The 24,727-nt window shown below is 39.9% G+C and overlaps 1 protein-coding gene across 3 annotated transcripts; it reads right to left on the reverse strand.

Moving 5' to 3' along the window:
- Window positions 1–779: 779 nt before the first annotated feature.
- LOC139381022 (CASP8 and FADD-like apoptosis regulator) lies at window positions 780–24,461 on the reverse strand. 3 transcript variants are annotated; one of them, XM_071124257.1, is made up of 11 exons: window positions 24,206–24,461; window positions 23,196–23,506; window positions 22,926–23,031; window positions 20,722–20,863; window positions 17,606–17,673; window positions 17,431–17,497; window positions 17,260–17,312; window positions 12,250–12,328; window positions 2,352–2,541; window positions 1,908–2,228; window positions 780–1,631 (listed from the first exon to the last, which is right to left on the reverse strand). In XM_071124257.1, the coding sequence occupies exons 1-11, from the start codon at window positions 24,458–24,460 to the stop codon at window positions 1,502–1,504; spliced, it is 1,722 nt and encodes a 573-aa protein (XP_070980358.1). In that variant the 5' UTR covers window position 24,461; the 3' UTR covers window positions 780–1,501. The 3 variants fall into 3 exon arrangements, with proteins under 3 accessions (XP_070980358.1, XP_070980360.1, XP_070980359.1); XM_071124259.1 differs by having other exon boundaries at window positions 23,929–24,426; XM_071124258.1 differs by having other exon boundaries at window positions 1,068–1,631; window positions 23,651–24,226.
- Window positions 24,462–24,727: the final 266 nt, after the last annotated feature.

Consider the following 24,727-nt stretch of genomic DNA (forward strand, 5'->3'; position numbering starts at 1 on the left):
TCCCTCTGTTCTGGTACAGATCTACTACACCAGTCCTTTCAGGATCCCTCCCTCTGTTCTGGTACAGATCTACTACACCAGTCCTCTCAGGATCCTTCCCTCTGTTCTGGTACAGATTTACTACACCCCTCCTCTCAGGACCCCTCCCTCTGTTCTGGTACAGATCTATTAGTCACAGCAGCCCTCTCAGGATCCCTCCCTCTGTTCTGGTACAGATCTACTAGTCACAGCAGTCCTCTCAGGATCCCTCCCTCTGTTCTGGTACAGATTTACTATACCCCTCCTCTCAGGATCCCTCCCTCTGTTCTGGTACAGATCTATTAGTCACAGCAGTCCTCTCAGGATCCCTGCTCCTTGACACATCTTCCTCTACTTTCTTCACTGCCTTATTTATATGACAACTTCTGCACTACTGCCCATAAGCTTGACACCTCTAACAACGTAATGTATTCAGCACAAAAGCTTGTACAGGATAACTTATATATCCTAACATTACTTCAACGATTCCACAGCATCCAACTCTGTTTTCACCCACCCTGAAACCACAACTGGATAAGCCAAAAGGTAAGGGTCCACTTTTTCCAAAAACTTCACTCCTACTGTCACACTCATCTTTATCCGGAGCCTCGGTACAAGCCTCGGTCTCCGAGAACTTCACCACACCTAACCCCTGCAATACTTTGACCTCATTCAATTCCATTTCTCCTCTTGTCTTCAGCTCACTCTGCTTACACTTTCTCCCATTCTTAGTTAACAAACAATCTCCCATTTTCCCTCAATTTTTTAACAATTCAAGCTCAGCCTCTTCCTCCCTCTATTCCTCCTCCGTATTCCAAGTATACATCTCCTTATGATAATATTGCACTTCTTCTGACATACATCTTGTTCTTTCCCTCTCAAGGGTCTCCATTTTCCTTACGATCGCATTATAACGTTGTGATGGTGGATTTCAAATAAACTTCCCCAAAATACCAGTCATATGTTTTGAAAATGCATAAAAAATTAGCTTTCCTATCCCATCTAGGGTTAGGGTTAACCCTAACCCATCTAGGTGAATAAATAAAGTATTTTAGGTCTATGTTTTATTACTACTTATCAGGCTTGTCTACATTTTGAAATGCACAGATCTGAATTCACATTATTTTCTCAAATCCTTCATCCATCCTTCAGTAAAAAGAAAAACATGTCTTGAATAAATACATAGTAATAAAATACTGAATGTGTTTTGATTGCACTACTTCCTCGCTAGCTGCTCAATGTGATGCAAGACAGTTGTCGTCAGTAGAGGGTGCTGTTGTGGTTATCAAAGCTGCCAGTAGAGGGTGCTGTTGTGGTTATCAAAGCTACCGGTAGAGGGTGCTGTTGTGGTTATCAAAGCTGCCAGTAGAGGGTGCTGATGTTCTTATCAAAAGCTGCCAGTAGAGGGTGCTGTTGTATATTGTATAATAGAATCTAGTACTGCTCAGTGGTTATACAGTAGAGCAAACTATATTATGTCTATCTATAACATGTAGAGATTCTTCCTGAGTGTGTGTCTCAGATTAATGTTGTATCTGGCTCCTGGATTCCTTCTGTTGTGGTCGAAGATCACCCTGTTCATCTCTGTATGGACATCCACTAGATGTGTTCTCCTGCAAGAAAAGTTAAGGAACCGTGTCATTCATGATTACACTATGGGCATTACTTTATTCAGTGCAATAAAAGTAAACATGAAATGTAATCTTTAATGCTTTTTTTGTCTAAATGTTGTACCATTAAACATACTGCAAAAACTGAAGACTGAAACCTGAGAGATCCCAGTGAGCAAAACAATCAGCATTTCACTCTGGGCAGGAACAACAGGATGGCTCATTTTCAATATCTATGACTGAAACATCTCTGTTTGATTGACATGTTGCAGTCAGTACCTCCTCTGAACTGCCTCTCTCAGGGCCTGCAGGTACACAGACCGATGGTCCTTCTCCTCCAGCTGACCCTCATCTGTCCAACAGTGGCTCCAGAAGACATCTGCGTCGGTGGGGACTGTCTCCACATTGAGAGGTTCCCCATACCCGTCTGTCTCCAGATCCTCCTCCCTGTGAGCAGGGTGACCCGTGGGCCTGGAGGAGCAGTCCTGGGGGCCTGACACACTATAGGTCTGGATGAAGAACAGCTTGGGCTTGCCAGCCAGCCTGGGGCAGTAGTCAGGGGTGAAGAGGTGTCGGACCGTGTCAAGACGCACCCCGAGCCTGTCAAATAAAATGTACAATAATTATAATAAGATATGCCAAAATGTGCATACATATTTTAGTATGGGTGGGCCCAGTGGGAATCAAACCCACAACCCAGGTGTGGCGAGTTCCATGTTCAACCTGTGAGAGTCTGTAGCCAGCAGGTCGGTAGCAGTACCACGGCTGATGATGCAGCAGGCGAAGGCATCAACTTCCTGGGTCTGCCTCGGTTGGGCAGCCTGCCTGAGAAGAGACAGGGTATCCCCCACTCTCGGCCACTTAACCAGGGTCACCTTGAATTGGAGCCCGCTGAACATCTCCTCCAACATGTCTGGTAGGAAGAAGAACATCATCACTGTTACTGACACACATCATCACTGTTACTGACACACATCAACACTGTTACATCATCACTGTTACATCATCACTGTTACTGACACACATCAACACTGTTACTGACACACATCATCACTGTTACATCAACACTGTTACTGACACACATCATCACTGTTACTGACACACATCATCACTGTTACATCTCACTGTTACTGACACACATCATCACTGTTACATCATCACTGTTACTGACACACATCAACACTGTAACATCATCACTGTTACTGACACACATCATCACTGTTACTGACACACATCAACACTGTTACATCATCACTGTCACTGACACACATAATCACTGTTACTGACACACACCATCACTGTTACTGACACACATCAACACTGTTACTGACACACATCATCACTGTTACATCATCACTGTCACTGACACACATAATCACTGTTACTGACACACATCATCACTGTTACATCATCACTGTTACTGACACACATCATCACTGTTACATCATCACTGTTACTGACACACATCATCACTGTTACTGACACACATCATCACTGTTACTGACACACATCAACACTGTTACATCAACACTGTTACTGACACACATCATCACTGTTACTGACACACATCAACACTGTTACATCAACACTGTTACTGACACACATCATCACTGTTACTGACACACATCATCACTGTTACATCTCACTGTTACTGACACACATCATCAATGTTACATCATCACTGTTACTGACACACATCAACACTGTAACATCATCACTGTTACTGACACACATCATCACTGTTACTGACACACATCAACACTGTTACATCAACACTGTTACTGACACACATCATCACTGTTACTGACACACATCATCACTGTTACATCATCACTGTTACTGACACACATCAACACTGTTACATCATCACTGTTACTGACACACATCAACACTGTTACTGACACACATCATCACTGTTACTGACACACATCAACACTGTTACTGACACACATCATCACTGTTACATCAACACTGTTACTGACACACATCATCACTGTTACTGACACACATCAACACTGTTACATCATCACTGTTACATCATCACTGTTACTGACACACATCATCACTGTTACTGACACACATCATCACTGTTCCATCATCACTGTTACTGACATACATCATCACTGTTACTGACACACATCATCAATGTTACTGACACACATCAACACTGTTACTGACACACATCATAACTGTTACATCATCACTGTTACTGTCACACATCATCACTGTTACATCATCACTGTTACTGACACACATCATCACTGTTACTGACACACATCATCACTTGTTACATCATCACTGTTACTGACATACATCATCACTGTTACTGGCACACATCATCACTGTTACTGACACACATCATCACTGTTACTGACACACATCATAACTGTTACATCATCACTGTTACTGTCACACATCATCACTGTTACATCATCACTGTTACTGACACACATCATCACTGTTACTGACACACATCATCACTTGTTACATCATCACTGTTACTGACATACATCATCACTGTTACTGGCACACATCATCACTGTTACTGACACACATCATCACTGTTACTGACACACATCATCACTGTTACATCATCACTTTTACATCATCACTGTTACTGACACACATCATCATTGTTACATCATCACTGTTACATCATCACTGTTACTGGCACACATCATCACTGTTACTGACACACATCATCACTGTTACTGACACACATCATCACTGTTACTGACACACATCAACACTGTTACATCAACACTGTTACTGACACACATCATCACTGTTACTGACACACATCAACACTGTTACTGACACACATTATCACTGTTACTGACACACATCATCACTGTTACATCATCACTGTTACTGACACACATCATCACCGTTACATCATCACTGTTAATGACACACATCATCACTGTTACTGACACACATCATCACTGTTACTGACACACATCATCACTGTTACATCATCACTGTTACTGACACACATCAACACTGTTACTGACACACATCATCACTGTTACTGACACACATCAACACTGTTACTGACACACATCATCACTGTTACATCATCACTGTTACTGACACACATCATCACTGTTACTGACACACATCAACACTGTTACTGACACAAATCATCAGTGTTACTGACACACATCAACACTGTTACATCAACACTGTTACTGACACACATCATCACTGTTACTGACACACATCAACACTGTTACATCATCACTGTTACATCATCACTGTTACTGACACACATCATCACTGTTACTGACACACATCATCACTGTTACATCATCACTGTTACTGACATACATCATCACTGTTACTGACACACATCATCACTGTTACTGACACACATCAACACTGTTACTGACACACATCATAACTGTTACATCATCACTGTTACTGTCACACATCATCACTGTTACATCATCACTGTTACTGACACACATCATCACTGTTACTGACACACATCATCACTTGTTACATCATCACTGTTACTGACATACATCATCACTGTTACTGACACACATCATCACTGTTACTGACACACATCATCACTGTTACTGACACACATCAACACTGTTACATCAACACTGTTACTGACACACATTATCACTGTTACTGACACACATCATCACTGTTACTGACACACATCATCACTGTTACATCATCACTGTTACTGTCACACATCATCAGTGTTACATCATCACTGTTACTGACACACATCATCACTGTTACTGACACACATCATCACTTGTTACATCATCACTGTTACTGACATACATCATCACTGTTACTGGCACACATCATCACTGTTACTGACACACATCATCACTGTTACTGATACACATCATCACTGTTACATCATCACTGTTACTGACACACATCATCATTGTTACATCATCACTGTTACATCATCACTGTTACTGGCACACATCATTACTGTTACTGACACACATCATCACTGTTACTGACACACATCATCACTGTTACTGACACACATCAACACTGTTACATCAACACTGTTACTGACACACATTATCACTGTTACTGACACACATCATCACTGTTACTGACACACATCATCACTGTTACATCATCACTGTTACTGACACACATCATCACTGTTACTGACACACATCATCACTGTTACTGACACACATCAACACTGTTACATCAACACTGTTACTGACATACACCATCACTGTTACTGACACACATCATCACTGTTACTGACACACATCATTTGTTACATCATCACTGTTACTGACACACATCATCACTGTTACTGACACACATCATCACTGTTACAGACACACATCATCACTGTTACATCAACACTGTTACTGACACACATCATCACTGTTACTGACACACATCAACACTGTTACTGACACACATCATCACTGTTACATCATCACTGTTACTGACACACATCAGCACTGTTACATCATCACTGTTACATCATCACTGTTACTGACACACATCAACACTGTTACATCATCACTGTTACATCATCACTGTTACTGACACACATCATCACTGTTACATCATCACTGTTACTGACACACATCATCACTGTTACTGACACACATCAACACTGTTACTGACACACATCATCACTGTTACTGACACACATCATCGCTGTTACATCATCACTGTTAATGACACACATCAACACTGTTACATCATCACTGTTACATCATCACTGTTACTGACACACATCATCACTATTACATCATCACTGTTACTGACACACATCATCACTGTTACATCATCACTGTTAATGACACACATCAACACTGTTACATCATCACTGTTACTGACACACATCATCACTGTTACATCAACACTGCTACTGACACACATCATCACTGTTACTGACACACATCATCACTGTTACTGACACACATCAACACTGTTACTGACACACATCATCACTGTTTCTGACACACATCATCACTGTTACTGACACACATCATCACTGTTACATCATCACTGTTACTGACACACTTCAACACTGTTACTGACACAAATCATCACTGTTACTGACACACATCAACACTGTTACATCAACACTGTTAGTGACACACATCATCACTGTTACTGACACACATCAACACTGTTACATCATCACTGTTACTGACACACATCATCACTGTTACTGACACACATCATCACTGTTACATCATCACTGTTACATCATCACTGTTACTGACACACATCATCATTGTTACATCATCACTGTTACATCATCACTGTTACTGGCACACATCATCACTGTTACTGACACACATCATCACTGTTACTGACACACATCATCACTGTTACTGACACACATCAACACTGTTACTGACACACATTATCACTGTTACTGACACACATCATCACTGTTACTGACACACATCACCACTGTTACTGACACACATCAACACTGTTACATCAACACTGTTACTGACATACATCATCACTGTTACTGACACACATCATCACTGTTACTGACACACATCATCACTGTTACTGACACACATAATCACTGTTACTGACACACATCATCACTGTTACATCATCACTGTTACTGACACATCATCACTGTTACTGACACACATCATCACTGTTAATGACACACATCAACACTGTTACTGACACACATCATCACTGTTACTGACATACATCATCACTGTTAATGACACACATCAACACTGTTACTGACACACATCATCACTGTTACATCATCACTGTTACTGACACACATCATCACTGTTACTGACACACATCATCACTGTTACTGACACATTTCATCACTGTTACTGACACACATCAACACTGTTACATCAACACTGTTACTGACACACATCGTCACTGTTACTGACACACATCATCACTGTTACTGACACACATCATCACTGTTACTGACACACATCATCACTGTTACTGACACACATCAGCACTGTTACATCATCACTGTTACATCATCACTGTTACTGACACACATCAACACTGTTACATCATCACTGTTACATCATCACTGTTACTGACACACATCATCACTGTAACATCATCACTGTTACTGACACACATCATCACTGTTACTGACACACATCAACACTGTTACTGACACACATCATCACTGTTACTGACACACATCATCGCTGTTACATCATCACTGTTAATGACACACATCAACACTGTTACATCATCACTGTTACTGACACACATCATCACTGTTACTGACACACATCATCACTGTTACATCATCACTGTTACTGACACACATCATCACTGTTACATCATCACTGTTACTGACACACATCATCACCGTTACATCATCACTGTTACTGACACACATCATCACTGTTACTGACACACATCATCACTGTTACTGACACACATCAACACTGTTACATCATCACTGTTACTGACACACACCATAACTGTTACTGACATACATCATCACTGTTACTGACACACATCATCACTGTTACATCATCACTGTTACTGACACACAGCATCACTGTTACAGCATCACTGTTACATCATCACTGTTACTGACACACATCAACACTGTTACTGACACACATCATCACTGTTACTGACACACATAATCACTGTTACTGACACACATCATCACTGTTACATCATCACTGTTACTGACACATCATCACTGTTACTGACACACATCATCACTGTTAATGACACACATCAACACTGTTACTGACACACATCATCACTGTTACTGACATACATCATCACTGTTAATGACACACATCAACACTGTTACTGACACACATCATCACTGTTACATCATCACTGTTACTGACACACATCATCACTGTTACTGACACACATCATCACTGTTACTGACACATTTCATCACTGTTACTGACACACATCAACACTGTTACATCAACACTGTTACTGACACACATCGTCACTGTTACTGACACACATCATCACTGTTACTGACACACATCATCACTGTTACTGACACACATCATCACTGTTACTGACACACATCAGCACTGTTACATCATCACTGTTACATCATCACTGTTACTGACACACATCAACACTGTTACATCATCACTGTTACATCATCACTGTTACTGACACACATCATCACTGTAACATCATCACTGTTACTGACACACATCATCACTGTTACTGACACACATCAACACTGTTACTGACACACATCATCACTGTTACTGACACACATCATCGCTGTTACATCATCACTGTTAATGACACACATCAACACTGTTACATCATCACTGTTACTGACACACATCATCACTGTTACTGACACACATCATCACTGTTACATCATCACTGTTACTGACACACATCATCACTGTTACATCATCACTGTTACTGACACACATCATCACCGTTACATCATCACTGTTACTGACACACATCATCACTGTTACTGACACACATCATCACTGTTACTGACACACATCAACACTGTTACATCATCACTGTTACTGACACACACCATAACTGTTACTGACACACATCATCACTGTTACTGACACACATCATCACTGTTACATCATCACTGTTACTGACACACAGCATCACTGTTACAGCATCACATATGTGTTATCTGTCTCTACACTAGACTCAGTAGACTCAGTATGTGTTATCAGTCTCTACAGTAGACTAAGTAGACTCAGTATGTGTTATCTGTCTCTAGAGTAGACTCAGCATGTGTTATCTGTCTCTACAGTAGACTCAGTAGACTCAGTATGTGTTATCTGTCTCTACAGTAGACTCAGTAGACTCAGTATGTGTTATCTGTCTCAACAGTAGACTCAGTATGTGTTATCTGTCTCTATAGTAGACTCAGCATGTGTTATCTGTCTCTACAGTAGACTCAGGATGCGTTATCTGTCTCTACAGTAGACTCAGTATGTGTTATCTGTCTCTACAGTAGACTCAGTATGTGTTATCTGTCTCTATAGTAGACTCAGCATGTGTTATCTGTATCTACAGTAGACTCAGCATGTGTTATCTGTCTCTACAGTAGACTCAGCATGTGTTATCTGTCTCTACAGTAGACTCAGTATGTGTTATCTGTCTCTCTAGTAGACACAATATGTGTTATCAGTCTCTACAGTAGACTCAGTATGTGTTATCTGTCTCTACAGTAGACTCAGCATGTGTTATCTGTCTCTACAGTAGACTCAGTATGTGTTATCTGTCTCTCTAGTAGACACAATATGTGTTATCAGTCTCTACAGTAGACTCAGTATGTGTTATCTGTCTCTACGGTAGACTCAGTAGACTCAGTATGTGTTATCTGTCTCAAAAGTAGCCTCAGCATGTGTTATCAGTCTCTATAGTAGACTCAGCATGTGTTATCTGTCTCTACAGTAGACTCAGGATGCGTTATCTGTCTCTACAGTAGACTCAGTATGTGTTATCTGTCTCTACAGTAGACTCAGTATGTGTTATCTGTCTCTATAGTAGACTCAGCATGTGTTATCTGTATCTACAGTAGACTCAGCATGTGTTATCTGTCTCTACAGTAGACTCAGCATGTGTTATCTGTCTCTACAGTAGACTCAGTATGTGTTATCTGTCTCTCTAGTAGACACAATATGTGTTATCAGTCTCTACAGTAGACTCAGTATGTGTTATCTGTCTCTACAGTAGACTCAGCATGTGTTATCTGTCTCTACAGTAGACTCAGTCAGTATGTGTTATCTGTCTCTCTAGTAGACACAATATGTGTTATCAGTCTCTACAGTAGACTCAGTATGTGTTATCTGTCTCTACAGTAGACTCAGCATGTGTTATCTGTCTCTACAGTAGACTCAGCATGTGTTATCTGTCTCTACAGTAGACTCAGTATGTGTTATCTGTCTCTCTAGTAGACACAATATGTGTTATCAGTCTCTACAGTAGACTCAGTATGTGTTATCTGTCTCTACAGTAGACTCAGCATGTGTTATCTGTCTCTACAGTAGACTCAGTATGTGTTATCTGTCTCTACGGTAGACTCAGTAGACTCAGTATGTGTTATCTGTCTCAAAAGTAGCCTCAGCATGTGTTATCAGTCTCTACAGAAGACTCAGTAGACTCAGTATGTGTTGTCTCTACAGTAGACGCAGCATGTGTTATCTGTCTCTACAGTAGACTCAGTATGTGTTATCTGTCTCAACAGTAGACTCAGTAGACTCAGTAGACTCAGTATGTGTTATCTGTCTCTACAGTAGACTCAGTATGTGTTATCTGTCTCAACAGTACTCAGTAGACTCAGTATGTGTTATCTGTCTCTACAGTAGACTCAGTATATGTTATCTGTCTCTACAGTAGACTCAGTAGACTCAGTATGTGTTATCTGTCTCTACAGTAGACTCAGCGTGTGTTATCTGTCTCTACAGTAGACTCAGTATGTGTTATCTGTCTCTACAGTAGACTCAGCGTGTGTTATCTGTCTCTGCAGTAGACTCAGTAGACTCAGTATGTGTTATCTGTCTCAACAGTAGCCTCAGCATGTGTTATCAGTCTCTACAGAAGACTCAGTAGACTCAGTATGTGTTGTATCTACAGTAGACGCAGCATGTGTTATCTGTCTCTACAGTAGACTCAGTATGTGTTATCTGTCTCAACAGTAGACTCAGTAGACTCAGTAGACTCAGTATGTGTTATCTGTCTCTACAGTAGACTCAGTATGTGTTATCTGTCTCTACAGTAGACTCAGTATGTGTTATCTGTCTCAACAGTAGACTCAGTAGACTCAGTATGTGTTATCTGTCTCAACAGTAGCCTCAGCATGTGTTATCAGTCTCTACAGAAGACTCAGTAGACTCAGTATGTGTTGTCTCTACAGTAGACGCAGCATGTGTTATCTGTCTCTACAGTAGACTCAGTATGTGTTATCTGTCTCAACAGTAGACTCAGTAGACTCAGTATGTGTTATCTGTCTCTACAGTAGACTCAGTATGTGTTATCTGTCTCAACAGTACTCAGTAGACTCAGTATGTGTTATCTGTCTCTACAGTAGACTCAGTAGACTCAGTATGTGTTATCTGTCTCTACAGTAGACTCAGTAGACTCAGTATGTGTTATCTGTCTCTACAGTAGACTCAGAGTGTGTTATCTGTCTCTACAGTAGACTCAGTATGTGTTATCTGTCTCTACAGTAGACTCAGCGTGTGTTATCTGTCTCTACAGTAGACTCAGTATGTGTTATCTGTCTCAACAGTAGACTCAGTATGTGTTATCTGTCTCTACAGTAGACTCAGTATGTGTTATCTGTCTCTACAGTAGACTCAGTATGTGTTATCTGTCTCTACAGTAGACTCAGTAGACTCAGTATGTGTTATCTGTCTCTACAGGAGACTCAGTTGACTCAGCATGTGTTATCTGTCTCTACAGTAGACTCAGCATGTGTTATCTGTCTCTACAGTAGACTCAGCATGTGTTATCTGTCTCTACAGTTGACTCGGTATGTGTTATCTGTCTCTACAGTAGACTCAGCATGTGTTATCTGTCTCTACAGTTGACTCAGCATGTGTTATCAGTCTCTACAGTAGACTCAGTATGTGTTCTGTCTCTAAAGTAGACTCATCATGTGGACTCTCACCTCCATCACTGCCAACACAGTCTATGATGAGACATTCACCCCGTGGGTCTGACTGGAGCCTGTAAACATCCACTGGGCTCTATAGAACAGAGGGGCAGGCACATTATTGTAAATGTACCACGCACGTAAGGTCTTCATCCCGAAAGGGACGAATATATATTCACTGGTATATTACCTGGTAGAACACTATGTATATTACCTGTTAGAACACTATGTATATTACCTGTTAGAACACTATGTATATTACCTGATAGAACACTATGTATATTACCTGTTAGAACACTATGTATATTACCTGATAGAACACTATGTATATTACCTGTTAGAACACTATGTATATTACCTGTTAGAACACTATGTATATTACCTGATAGAACACTATGTATATTACCTGTTAGAACACTATGTATATTACCTGTTAGAACACTATGTATATTACCTGATAGAACACTATGTATATTACCTGTTAGAACACTATGTATATTACCTGGTAGAACACTATGTATATTACCTGGTAGAACACTATGTATATTACCTGATAGAACACTATGTATATTACCTGATAGAACACTATGTATATTACCTGATAGAACACTATGTATATTACCTGATAGAACACTATGTATATTACCTGATAGAACACTATGTATATTACCTGATAGAACACTATGCATATTACCTGATAGAACACTATGTATATTACCTGATAGAACACTATGTATATTACCTTTATATTACCTGATAGAACACTATGCATATTACCTGATAGAACACTATGCATATTACCTGATAGAACACTATGTATATTACCTGGTAGAACACTATGTATATTACCTGATAGAACACTATGTATATTACCTGTTAGAACACTATGTATATTAACTTTATATTACCTGGTAGAACACTATGTATATTACCTGATAGAACATTATGCATATTACCTGATAGAACACTATGTATATTACCTTTATATTACCTGATAGAACACTATGTATATTACCTGATAGAACACTATGTATATTACCTTTGTATTACCTGATAGAACACTATGTATATTACCTGATAGAACATTATGCATATTACCTGATAGAACACTATGTATATTACCTTTATATTACCTGGTAGAACACTATGTATATTACCTTTATATTACCTGATAGAACACTATGTATATTACCTGATAGAACACTATGTATATTACCTGTTAGAACACTATGTATATTACCTTTATATTACCTGGTAGAACACTATGTATATTACCTGATAGAACATTATGCATATTACCTGATAGAACACTATGTATATTACCTTTATATTACCTGATAGAACACTATGTATATTACCTGATAGAACACTATGTATATTATCTTTGTATTACCTGATAGAACACTATGTATATTACCTGATAGAACATTATGTATATTACCTGGTAGAACACTATGTATATTACCTGATAGAACGCTATGTATATTACCTGATAGAACACTATGTATATTACCTGGTAGAACACTATGTATATTACCTGATAGAACATTATGCATATTACCTGATAGAACACTATGTATATTACCTTTATATTACCTGGTAGAACACTATGTATATTACCTGATAGAACACTATGTATATTACCTTTGTATTACCTGATAGAACACTATGTATATTACCTGGTAGAACACTATGTATATTACCTGGTAGAACACTATGCATATTACCTGATAGAACATTATGCATATTACCTGATAGAACACTATGTATATTACCTTTGTATTACCTGATAGAACACTATGTATATTACCTGGTAGAACACTATGTATATTACCTGATAGAACACTATGCATATTACCTTTATATTACCTGATAGAACATTATGTATATTACCTGGTAGAACACTATGTATATTACCTGATAGAACACTATGTATATTACCTGATAGAACACTATGTATATTACCTGATAGAACATTATGCATATGACCTTTATATTACCTGATAGAACACTATGTATATTACCTGATAGAACACTATGTATATTACCTTTATATTACCTGGTAGAACACTATGTATATTACCTGATAGAACACTATGTATATTACCTTTGTATTACCTGATAGAACACTATGTATATTACCTGATAGAACACTATGTATATTACCTGATAGAACACTATGTATATTACCTTTATATTACCTGATAGAACACTATGTATATTACCTGATAGAACACTATGTATATTACCTTTGTATTACCTGATAGAACACTATGTATATTACCTTTGTATTACCTGATAGAACACTATGTATATTACCTGATAGAACACTATGTATATTACCTTTGTATTACCTGATAGAATACTATGTATATTACCTTTTATTTATTTTTTATTTATTTCACCTTTATTTAACCAGGTAGGCTAGTTGAGAACAAGTTCTCATTTGCAACTGCGACCTGGCCAAGATAAGGCATAGCAGTGTGAACAGACAACACAGAGTTACACATGGAGTAAACAATTAACAAGTCAATAACACAGTAGAAAAAAGGGGAGTCTATATATACATTGTGTGCAAAAGGCATGAGAAGGTAGGCAAATAATTACAATTATGCAGATTAACACTGGAGTGATAAATGATCAGATGGTTATGTAAAGGTAGAGAGATATTGGTGTGCAAAAAGAGCAGAAAAATAAATAAATAAAAACAGTATGGGGATGAGGTAGGTGAAAATGGGTGGGCTATTTACCAATAGACTATGTACAGCTGCAGCGATCGGTTAGCTGCTCAGATAGCAGATGTTTGAAGTTGGTGAGGGAGATAAAAGTCTCCTGATAGAACACTATGTATATTACCTGTTAGAACACTATGTATATTACCTTTGTATTACCTGATAGAACACTATGTATATTACCTGATAGAACATTATGCATATTACCTGATAGAACACTATGTATATTACCTTTATATTACCTGATAGAACACTATGTATTTTACCTTTATATTACCTGATAGAACACTATATATATTACCTGATAGAACATTATGTATATTACCTGGTAGAACACTATGTATATTACCTGATAGAACGCTATGTACAGTGCCTTGCGAAAGTATTCGGCCCCCTTGAACTTTGCGACCTTTTGCCACATTTCAGGCTTCAAACATAAAGATATAAAACTGTATTTTTTTGTGAAGAACCAACAACAAGTGGGACACAATCATGAAGTGGAACGACATTTATTGGATATTTCAAACTTTTTTAACAAATCAAAAACTAAAAAATTGGGCGTGCAAAATTATTCAGCCCCTTTACTTTCAGTGCAGCAAACTCTCTCCAGAAGTTCAGTGAGGATCTCTGAATGATCCAATGTTTACCTAAATGACTAATGATGATAAATACAATCCACCTGTGTGTAATCAAGTCTCCGTATAAATGCACCTGCACTGTGATAGTCTCAGAGGTCCGTTAAAAGCGCAGAGAGCATCATGAAGAACAAGGAACACACCAGGCAGGTCCGAGATACTGTTGTGAAGAAGTTTAAAGCCGGATTTGGATACAAAAATATTTCCCAAGCTTTAAACATCCCAAGGAGCACTGTGCAAGCGATAATATTGAAATGGAAGGAGTATCAGACCACTGCAAATCTACCAAGACCTGGCCGTCCATCTAAACTTTCAGCTCATACAAGGAGAAGACTGATCAGAGATGCAGCCAAGAGGCCCATGATCACTCTGGATGAACTGCAGAGATCTACAGCTGAGGTGGGAGACTCTGTCCATAGGTCAACAATCAGTCGTATATTGCACAAATCTGGCCTTTATGGAAGAGTGGCAAGAAGAAAGCCATTTCTTAAAGATATCCATAAAAAGTGTAGTTTAAAGTTTGCCACTAGCCACCTGGGAGACACACCAAACATGTGGAAGAAGGTGCTCTGGTCAGATGAAACCAAAATTTAACTTTTTGGCAACAATGCAAAACGTTATGTTTGGCGTAAAAGCAACACAGCTGAACACACCATCCCCACTGTCAAACATGGTGGTGGCAGCATCATGGTTTGGGCCTGCTTTTCTTCAGCAGGGACAGGGAAGATGGTTAAAATTGATGGGAAGATGGATGGAGCCAAATACAGGACCATTCTGGAAGAAAACCTGATGGAGTCTGCAAAAGACCTGAGACTGGGACGGAGATTTGTCTTCCAACAAGACAATGATCCAAAACATAAAGCAAAATCTACAATGGAATGGTTCAAAAATAAACATATCCAGGTGTTAGAATGGCCAAGTCAAAGTCCAGACCTGAATCCAATCGAGAATCTGTGGAAAGAACTGAAAACTGCTGTTCACAAATGCTCTCCATCCAACCTCACTGAGCTCGAGCTGTTTTGCAAGGAGGAATGGGAAAACATTTCAGTCTCTCGATGTGCAAAACTAATAGAGACATACCCCAAGCGACTTACAGCTGTAATCGCAGCAAAAGGTGACGCTACAAAGTATTAACTTAAGGGGGCTGAATAATTTTGCATGCCCAATTTTTCAGTTTTTGATTTGTTAAAAAAGTTTGAAATATCCAATAAATGTCGTTCCACTTCATGATTGTGTCCCACTTGTTGTTGATTCTTCACAAAAAAATACAGTTCTATATCTTTATGTTTGAAGCCTGAAATGTGGCAAAAGGTCGCAAAGTTCAAGGGGGCCGAATACTTTCGCAAGGCACTGTATATTACCTTTATATTACCTGTTAGAACACTATGTTTATTACCTTTGTATTACCTGGTAGAACACTATGTATATTACCTGATAGAACACTATGTATATTACCTGATAGAACACTATGTATATTACCTGGTAGAACACTATGCATATTACCTTTATATTACCTGGTAGAACACTATGTATATTACCTGGTAGAACACTATGTATATTACCTGATAGAACACTATGTATATTACCTGGTAGAACACTATGTATATTACCTGGTAGAACACTATGTATATTACCTGGTAGAACACTATGTATATTACCTGGTAGAACAGCCTTTTTCTTTCAGGCTCTGCAATGTTTTCGTTCTCTGGAGCTAAAATGACAGAATAACAGCCGCTTTCAACAGAGGATATACTTTTTTAATGAACACTAATCATGATAAACAGTTGGTATTTTAAAGAAACCTCTCCTGAGGAATGAAAGTAACTTACTGTTCTGTGTGGACTGCTCTTGTCTTGAATGGCATGATACAGGGGAGGCAGTGGGCATGGGGTTGGACTGAGGGACAGAAATCACTGTTAGAGGAAACATCCTTTATAGAAAGCTGTAGTAGAGGCGAGGGAAGGTTTCCCTGTTTCAAGAAGAGGTAGTGTAGTAGTGACTCACTGGAGTCCTGATCCACTGCTGCTGGGCCTGGTGAATCATCACCACTGGTCTATGTTGTGGTGTTCCAACTACAACAAGTTGCACAGGAAGAAGTATTTCCAAACAGGATGTAACAGAGGTGGTTCAGATTGAGAACAAGGGCCATATTAGTATCAAGAGTGAGAGTAGGAGTTCTGATTTACAGTGCAATCAGAAAGTATTCAGACCCGTTGACTTTTTCCACATTTTGTTACATAACAGCCTTATTCTAAAAATGGATTCAATTGTTTTTTTCCTCATCAATCTACACACAATACCCCATAATGACAAAACAAAAACAGGTTTTTAGGAATATTTGAAATTGTATAAAAAAACAAAAACTGAAATATGACTTTTACATAAGAGTTCAGACCCTTTACTCAGTACTTTGTTGAAGCACGTTGGCGGTGATTTAAGCCTGGAGTCTAGTTGGATTTGACGCTACAAGCTTGGCACACCTGTATTTGGGGAGTTTCTCCCATTCTTCTCTGCAGATTCACTCAAGCTCTGTCAGGTTGGATGTGGAGCATCACTGCACAGCTATTTTCAGGTCTCTCCAGAGATGTTCGATCGGGTTCAAGTCCAGGCCCTGGCTGGGCCACTCAAGGACATTCAGAGACTTGTCCCGAAGCCACTCCTGGCCATGGCGGTGCCAGGATTGTGACGCATTCCTGCGTGCTCCCGGACGCGCTCCTCCACCCCTATAACCGGGGTACCTGCTCCTGCTGACTCCATAGTCGGTCAGTAATTCTGTAATGGGTGCGTGCTGGTGGAAGGAAGTCAGGCGCATGAGCCTAACCAAAAGATACAAAATAATACAAGTGGGTACAAAACCCGTCGCACACCAGAACATATCTTGCACATAGCTTACAAACAAACAATCACCGACAAGGACATGAGGGGGATTGGAACCAGGTGTGATACAAGACAAGACAAAACCAAAGGAAAACGAAAAGAGGATCAGCAATGGCTAGAACGTTGGTTTTCATTAAGGATCTCTCTGTACTTTGCTCTGTTCACCTTTCCCCCGATCCTGACTAGTCTCCCAGTCCCTGCCGTGAAAAAACATCCTCACAGCAAGATGCTGCCAACACCATGCTTCACCGTAGGGATGGTGCAGACGTGACGCATACAGGCCAAAGAATTCAATCTTAGTTTCATCAGACCGGAGAATCTTGTTTCTCAATGACTAAGAGTCCTTTGGGTGCCTTTTGGTAAATTCCAAGCGGGCTGTCATGCCTTTTACTGAGGAGTGGCTTCTTTCTGGTCACTCTACAATAAAGGCATGATTGGTGGAGTGCTGCAGAGATGGTTGTCCTTCTGGAAGGTTCTCCCATCTCCACAGATGAACTCTGTAGCTCTGTCAGTCTGGTTCTTGGTCACCTCCCTGACCAAGGCACTTCTCCCCCGATTGCCCAGTTTGGCCGGGCGGCCAGCTCTAGAAAGAGTCTTGGTGGCTCCAAACTTCTTCCATTTAAGATGTCTCAAGTAGACACCTGGAAATGCAAATGCGCTACGCTAAATGCTAAATGTACTCGTTAAAACTCAAACCTTCATCAAAATCCACATACAGGGTATTGAATTAAAGCTACACTCGTTGTGAACCTAGCCAACAAGTCAGATTTTTAAAATGCTTTTCGGCGAAAGCATGAGAAGCTATTATCTGATAGCATGCAACACCTCAAAATGCCTGAATGCGATGTAAACAAAGATATAGCTTAGCCGGCGCTACACAAAACACAGAAATAAAATATAAAACATTCATTACCTTTGACGAGCTTCTTTCTTGGCACTCCTATATGCCCCATAAACATCACTATTGGGTCTTTTTTTCGTTTAAATCGGTCCATATATACCCAAAATAGCTTTCTATGGAAGCTGTGTCATTCAGAAAAAAACATTGTTTTTAAACGCTGCGTCATTTTTTTAAATTAAAAAAGTCGACGATAAACTTTCACAAAACACTTCGAAATACTTTTGTAATCCAACTTTAGGTATTAGTAAACGTTTATAATCTATCAAAATGATTACAGGGCGATGTATATTCAATAGCTCCTCGTTTTCAAATCAATGGCTGCCAATGTGCACATTCAAAACATCCTGGTGGAGACCGGAAGAAATGGAATCCAGTTAGTTGGATTTACCAAGAAAAAAGTCCCTTGAAAATGACGACAATGGCGATAAGGTCGATAATTAATTTTGTGCCCTTTTAACAACCCATGAAAGTGACGCATGGAAATAATTTTTAGCTTTCAGAGAGCAGTTTTTCTTGCGCTTTTCAATGAAACACACGATCTGTTATAGTCACAGCCGTGATTTAACCAGTTTTAGAAACTTCAGAGTGTTTTCTATCTACACATACTAATCATATGCATATACTATATTCCTGGCATGAGTAGCAGGACGCTGAAAAGTTGCGCGATTTTTAACAGAATGTTCGAAAAAGGAGGGGGTAGACTTAACAGGTTTGATGGAGGCCACTGTATTCTTGGGGACCTTCAATGCTACATAAATGTTTTGGTACCCTTCCCCAGATCTGTGCCTCGATACAATCCTGTCTCTGAGCTCTACGGACAATTCCTTCGACCTCATGGCTTGGTTTTTGCTCTGACATGCACTGTCAACTGTGGGACCTTATATAGACAGGTGTGTGCCTTTCCAAGTCAAGTCCAATCAATTGAATTTCCCACAGGTGGACTCCAATCAAGTTGTAGAAACATCTCTCAAGGATGATCAATGGAAACAGGATGCACATGAGCTCAATTTCAAGTCTCATTACAAAGGGTCTAAATACTTATGTAAATACGTTATTTAATTTTTTCCAAAAATGTCTAAACCCCTATTTTCACTTTGTCATTATGGGGTAGGTTGATGAGGAAAACATTTAATTTAATCCATTTTAGAACAAGGTTGTAAGGTAACAAAATGTGGAAAAAGTCAAGGGGTCTGAATACTTTCCGAATGCACTGAAGAATCCATTTAGCCACTTAGATCACAATGAGTATATGGAGATCCTGGATCCTAATCTAATCTTGATACGGCCCCAGATATCCAGAAGTCCTCCAGAATCCCACGGTAGGCCTTTTACTAATTCTTACCTGATGTCAGGTTCTGGTACCCTTTGACCTTCCTGGCCAGGTCAACCCTGCTGATGTCCCTCAGACATTTTTCTATCAGCTCCACCCTCTCAGAAGACACTCTGTCCAGCTTCTCCAGTTCAACTATGACATCCAGGAAACTCTGTCACAGAGAGAAAGGATATGAAATGGTTCAAAAACATTCCAGAACATCTGTTTCTGGATCTTCTGGACATACACTGATTATGAACACCACTTGTTGTTGTAACTGTCATATTGTTGTCCTGTTGTTGTTGTTATGTCTTACTTAAGCAATACCCTATACCCAATCCCTCAACATGATCATGACAAAAGAGATGATTATGGACTACAGGAAAAGGAGGACAGAGCATGCCCCCATTCTCATTGACGGGGCTGTAGTGGAGCAGGTTGAGAGCTTCAAGTTCCTTGGCGTCCATATCACCAACAAACTATCATGGTCTAAACACACCAAGACAGTCGTGAAGAGAGCACGACAAAACCTATTCCCCCTCAGGAGACTGAAAAGATTTGGCATGGGTCCTCAGATCCTCAAAAGGTTCTACAGCTGCACCATCGAGATTATCCTGACTGGTTGTATCACTGCCTGGTATGGCAACTGCTCTGGCCTCCGACGGCAAGGCACTACAGAGGGTAGTGCGAACGGCCCAGTACATCACTGGGGCCAAGCTTCCTGCCATCCAGGACCTCTATACCAGGCGGTGTCAGAGGAAGGCACAACAAATTGTCAAAGACTCCAGCCACCCTTGCCAGCAAGCGGTACCGGAGCGCCAAGTCTAGGTCCAAGAGGCTTCTAAACAGCTTCTACCCCGAAGCCATAAGACTCCTGAACATCTAATCAAATGACTACCCAGACTACTTGCATTGCCCCCACTCTTTTACGCTGCTGCTACTCTCTGTTATTATCTATGCATAGTCACTTTAATAACTCTACCTACATGTACATATTACCTCAATTACCTCGACTAACTGGTGCCCCCGCACATTAACTCTGTACCGGTACCCCCTATATATAGCCTCCACATTAACTCTGTACCGGTACCCCCTGTATATAGCCTCCACATTAACTCTGTACCGGTACCCCCTGTATATAGCCTCCACATTGACTCTGTACCAGTACCCCCTGTATATAGCCTCCACATTGACTCTGTACCGGTACCCCCTGTATATAGTCTCCACATTGACTATGTACCGGTACCCCCTGTATATAGCCTCCACATTGACTCTGTACTGTAACACCTGTATATAGCCTCCACATTGACTCTGTACCGTAATACCCTGTATACAGCCTCCACATTGACTCTGTACCGTAATACCCTGTATATAGCCTCCGCATTGACTCTGTACCGTAATACCCTGTATATAGCCTCCGCATTGACTCTGTACCGTAATACCCTGTATATAGCCTCCACATTGACTCTGTACCGTAATACCCTGTATACAGCCTCCACATTGACTCTGTACCGTAATACCCTGTATATAGCCTCCGCATTGACTCTGTACCGTAATACCCTGTATATAGCCTCCACATTGACTCTGTACCGGTACCCCCTGTATATAGCCTCCACATTGACTCTGTACCGTAATACCCTGTATATAGATAGCCTTGTTATTGTTATTTTACTGCTGGTCTTTAATTATTTGTGACTTTTATTTCTATTTTTTTTTTGTATTTTTCTTAAAACTGCATTGTTGGTTAAGGGCTTGTAAGTAAGCATTTCACTGTAAGGTCACATTTCACTGTTGTATTCGGCGCATGTGACAAATACAATTTGATTTGATTGTTGTCATGTCTTACAGTACATAAGCAATACCCTATTGTTGTCATGTCTTACTTAAAGCAATACTTGTCTGGCAGCTCGGTTTGTGTTTTGTACTAAATTGTAAAAGAAAATCTATTAAAATAAAATAAAAAACATTCCATAACAACTAGATCCTCCGGAAACATACCACAGAAGAAGAGGAATGTTCTCACAGAAATACACAGTACATTACAGCATACCTAGTGGTATTTACATTGCAGAAGAGGAATGTTCTCACAGTAATACACAGTACATTACAGCATACCTAGTGGTATTTACATTGCAGGAATCCGCCACCCACAATGCAGAAATATTTCATGACATAATCAGATCAGGCTTGTCAGTAATTAAATAAAATGTCAAATGTCTGAACGAAGCCTTTACCTTGACTCTGGTCAGCCTCTCTCTGGATAAAGAACCACTCAGCAGAAACTTGAGCGATTCCAGGTCTTCTGTCCCCATGTCTTCACTCACATCAGACATCAACACTCTGTAACCAGGAAACAGAACAGCTTCATAGAAAGAACTCCATGGAATATATTTACTAATGAAGACCGCGATGAATGAGACTGTAAAGAATGTTTGGTCTATTGGTGTGTGTTGTTATCCTGGAAAAGACAATAGCAGAATTCAAACCTAAGGAATAAATCTCACCTGTACTCTGACAAAGCTCGGTTCTGTCCCAGAATCCCATCCACTTCCTGTTTACTGATGTGAAACTCTTTCTTCAGGAGATCAAAGCGTCTCAGTCTGAACAGAAGTTCCACCAGGTACAGCTGATCCACCTGTCCTCTGCTCAGCCAGGAATTTAACACCTCTCTCACATGAGCAGAACCACACCTGTCAGTGTCAAGGGATCCACACAGGTACAGGAGCCTCCTGCACTCACCTGAGCTCAGGTCCTCACATATCCTGTTGATCATCTGATATAACTGTCCATTAGCCATTGAACTCATCAGGAGTCTCTGAAAGGGAAAACAGGGATTGATTTTATGGATAGAAAATTATGTAAACTTCATTATTTCTAAATTGGTATTTGCATCATAGATCTATGGCCCATTTGAAATTAAAAGCAACTTGAATTGGCAAATATGTATACTACTGCTTACTTGCATAGTTATGTCGTTCCCAGTCTCACGCTGTGCTCAATAGACTAGTACCTTAGTTATTATCATAGGCATATTTTACTATTATTGAACCTGCATGTGGCCAATAGGTGAAAATATACAGGCAGCACATACATGATAATGCGAACGGTGGAAAATGAAAGTTAGACGAGGCATGAAACCAACCAGAAATGAATTATTCAAAGGTTAATAAAACACGAATATTTCAGAGAAAATTAACAACATACGTCGGTTATATCGCAAATGAAAAATATTAATACCTTTTAGAGTAGGACACAGCGAGGTCTGTTGCATGAAGACTGAGAAATTAGATGATTATAATGACGAATTGAAGTTTCGCGAATTACGAAATGGAAAGCGCAAATGGGGAAGATCGTTTCAAATTCGGTGTAACCACCCACGCGGGAAATTACACTTTCATTTCGGTCTGGGTGGCGGGATCACGGAACTGACTCAATGTTGGTCATAAAGTATTTTAATGAATTAGTCACTGATAAATATATGCTAAAACCTGCTCAAAACGAAAGTGAAAGTTACCACGCCAGCAGGCTCCTCTGCAAAGACCCTTGTCTGCATCCAGATGGTTTTCGCTGCTGCCAGCACTGCCTTCCTTCTGAAAATAAAGAAAAACCCTTGACTGAGTAGGTGTGTCAAAACATTTGACTGGAACTGTATTGCAATATGGCACCTCCGGTTTATGGTACATGGCCAAAATACCACCGCTAAGGGCTGTATCCAGGCACTCCGCGTTACGTCATAGTGAACAGCCCCTAGCAGTGGTATATTGGCCATGTACCACAAACCGACCGAGGTAAAGCCAGTTTCAGGTTGGATATTCGACGGATATTGCCCACTCTTGTTTGTGTACATAGTTTCACATTTGCAATTGCTCCTTGGTCTTGTCAATTACACACCTAAGAAGCATGCAGTGGATATCATTGAGTGGCTGCTGCCAACACACTGACTCAACTCCAGCCACTTTAATAATGGGAATTGATGGGAAATGATGTAAAATATATCACTAGCCACTTTAAACAATGCTACCTAATATAATGTTTA

The sequence above is a fragment of the Oncorhynchus clarkii genome, chromosome 22 (genome assembly GCF_045791955.1).
Source record: "Oncorhynchus clarkii lewisi isolate Uvic-CL-2024 chromosome 22, UVic_Ocla_1.0, whole genome shotgun sequence".
NCBI classification, from domain to species: Eukaryota; Metazoa; Chordata; class Actinopteri; order Salmoniformes; family Salmonidae; genus Oncorhynchus; species Oncorhynchus clarkii.

Coding starts and splice junctions, on each gene's coding strand:
- LOC139381022 (XM_071124257.1), bottom strand. CDS start 24,460: ATGGCCAATATACCACTGCTAGGGGCTGTTCACTATGACGTAACGCGG. Junction 17,674..20,721: donor GTACCAGAACCTGACATCAG/GTAAGAATTAGT, acceptor AACTTGTTGTAG/TTGGAACACCACAACATAGA. Junction 17,313..17,430: donor AGAGCAGTCCACACAGAACA/GTAAGTTACTTT, acceptor CTGTCATTTTAG/CTCCAGAGAACGAAAACATT.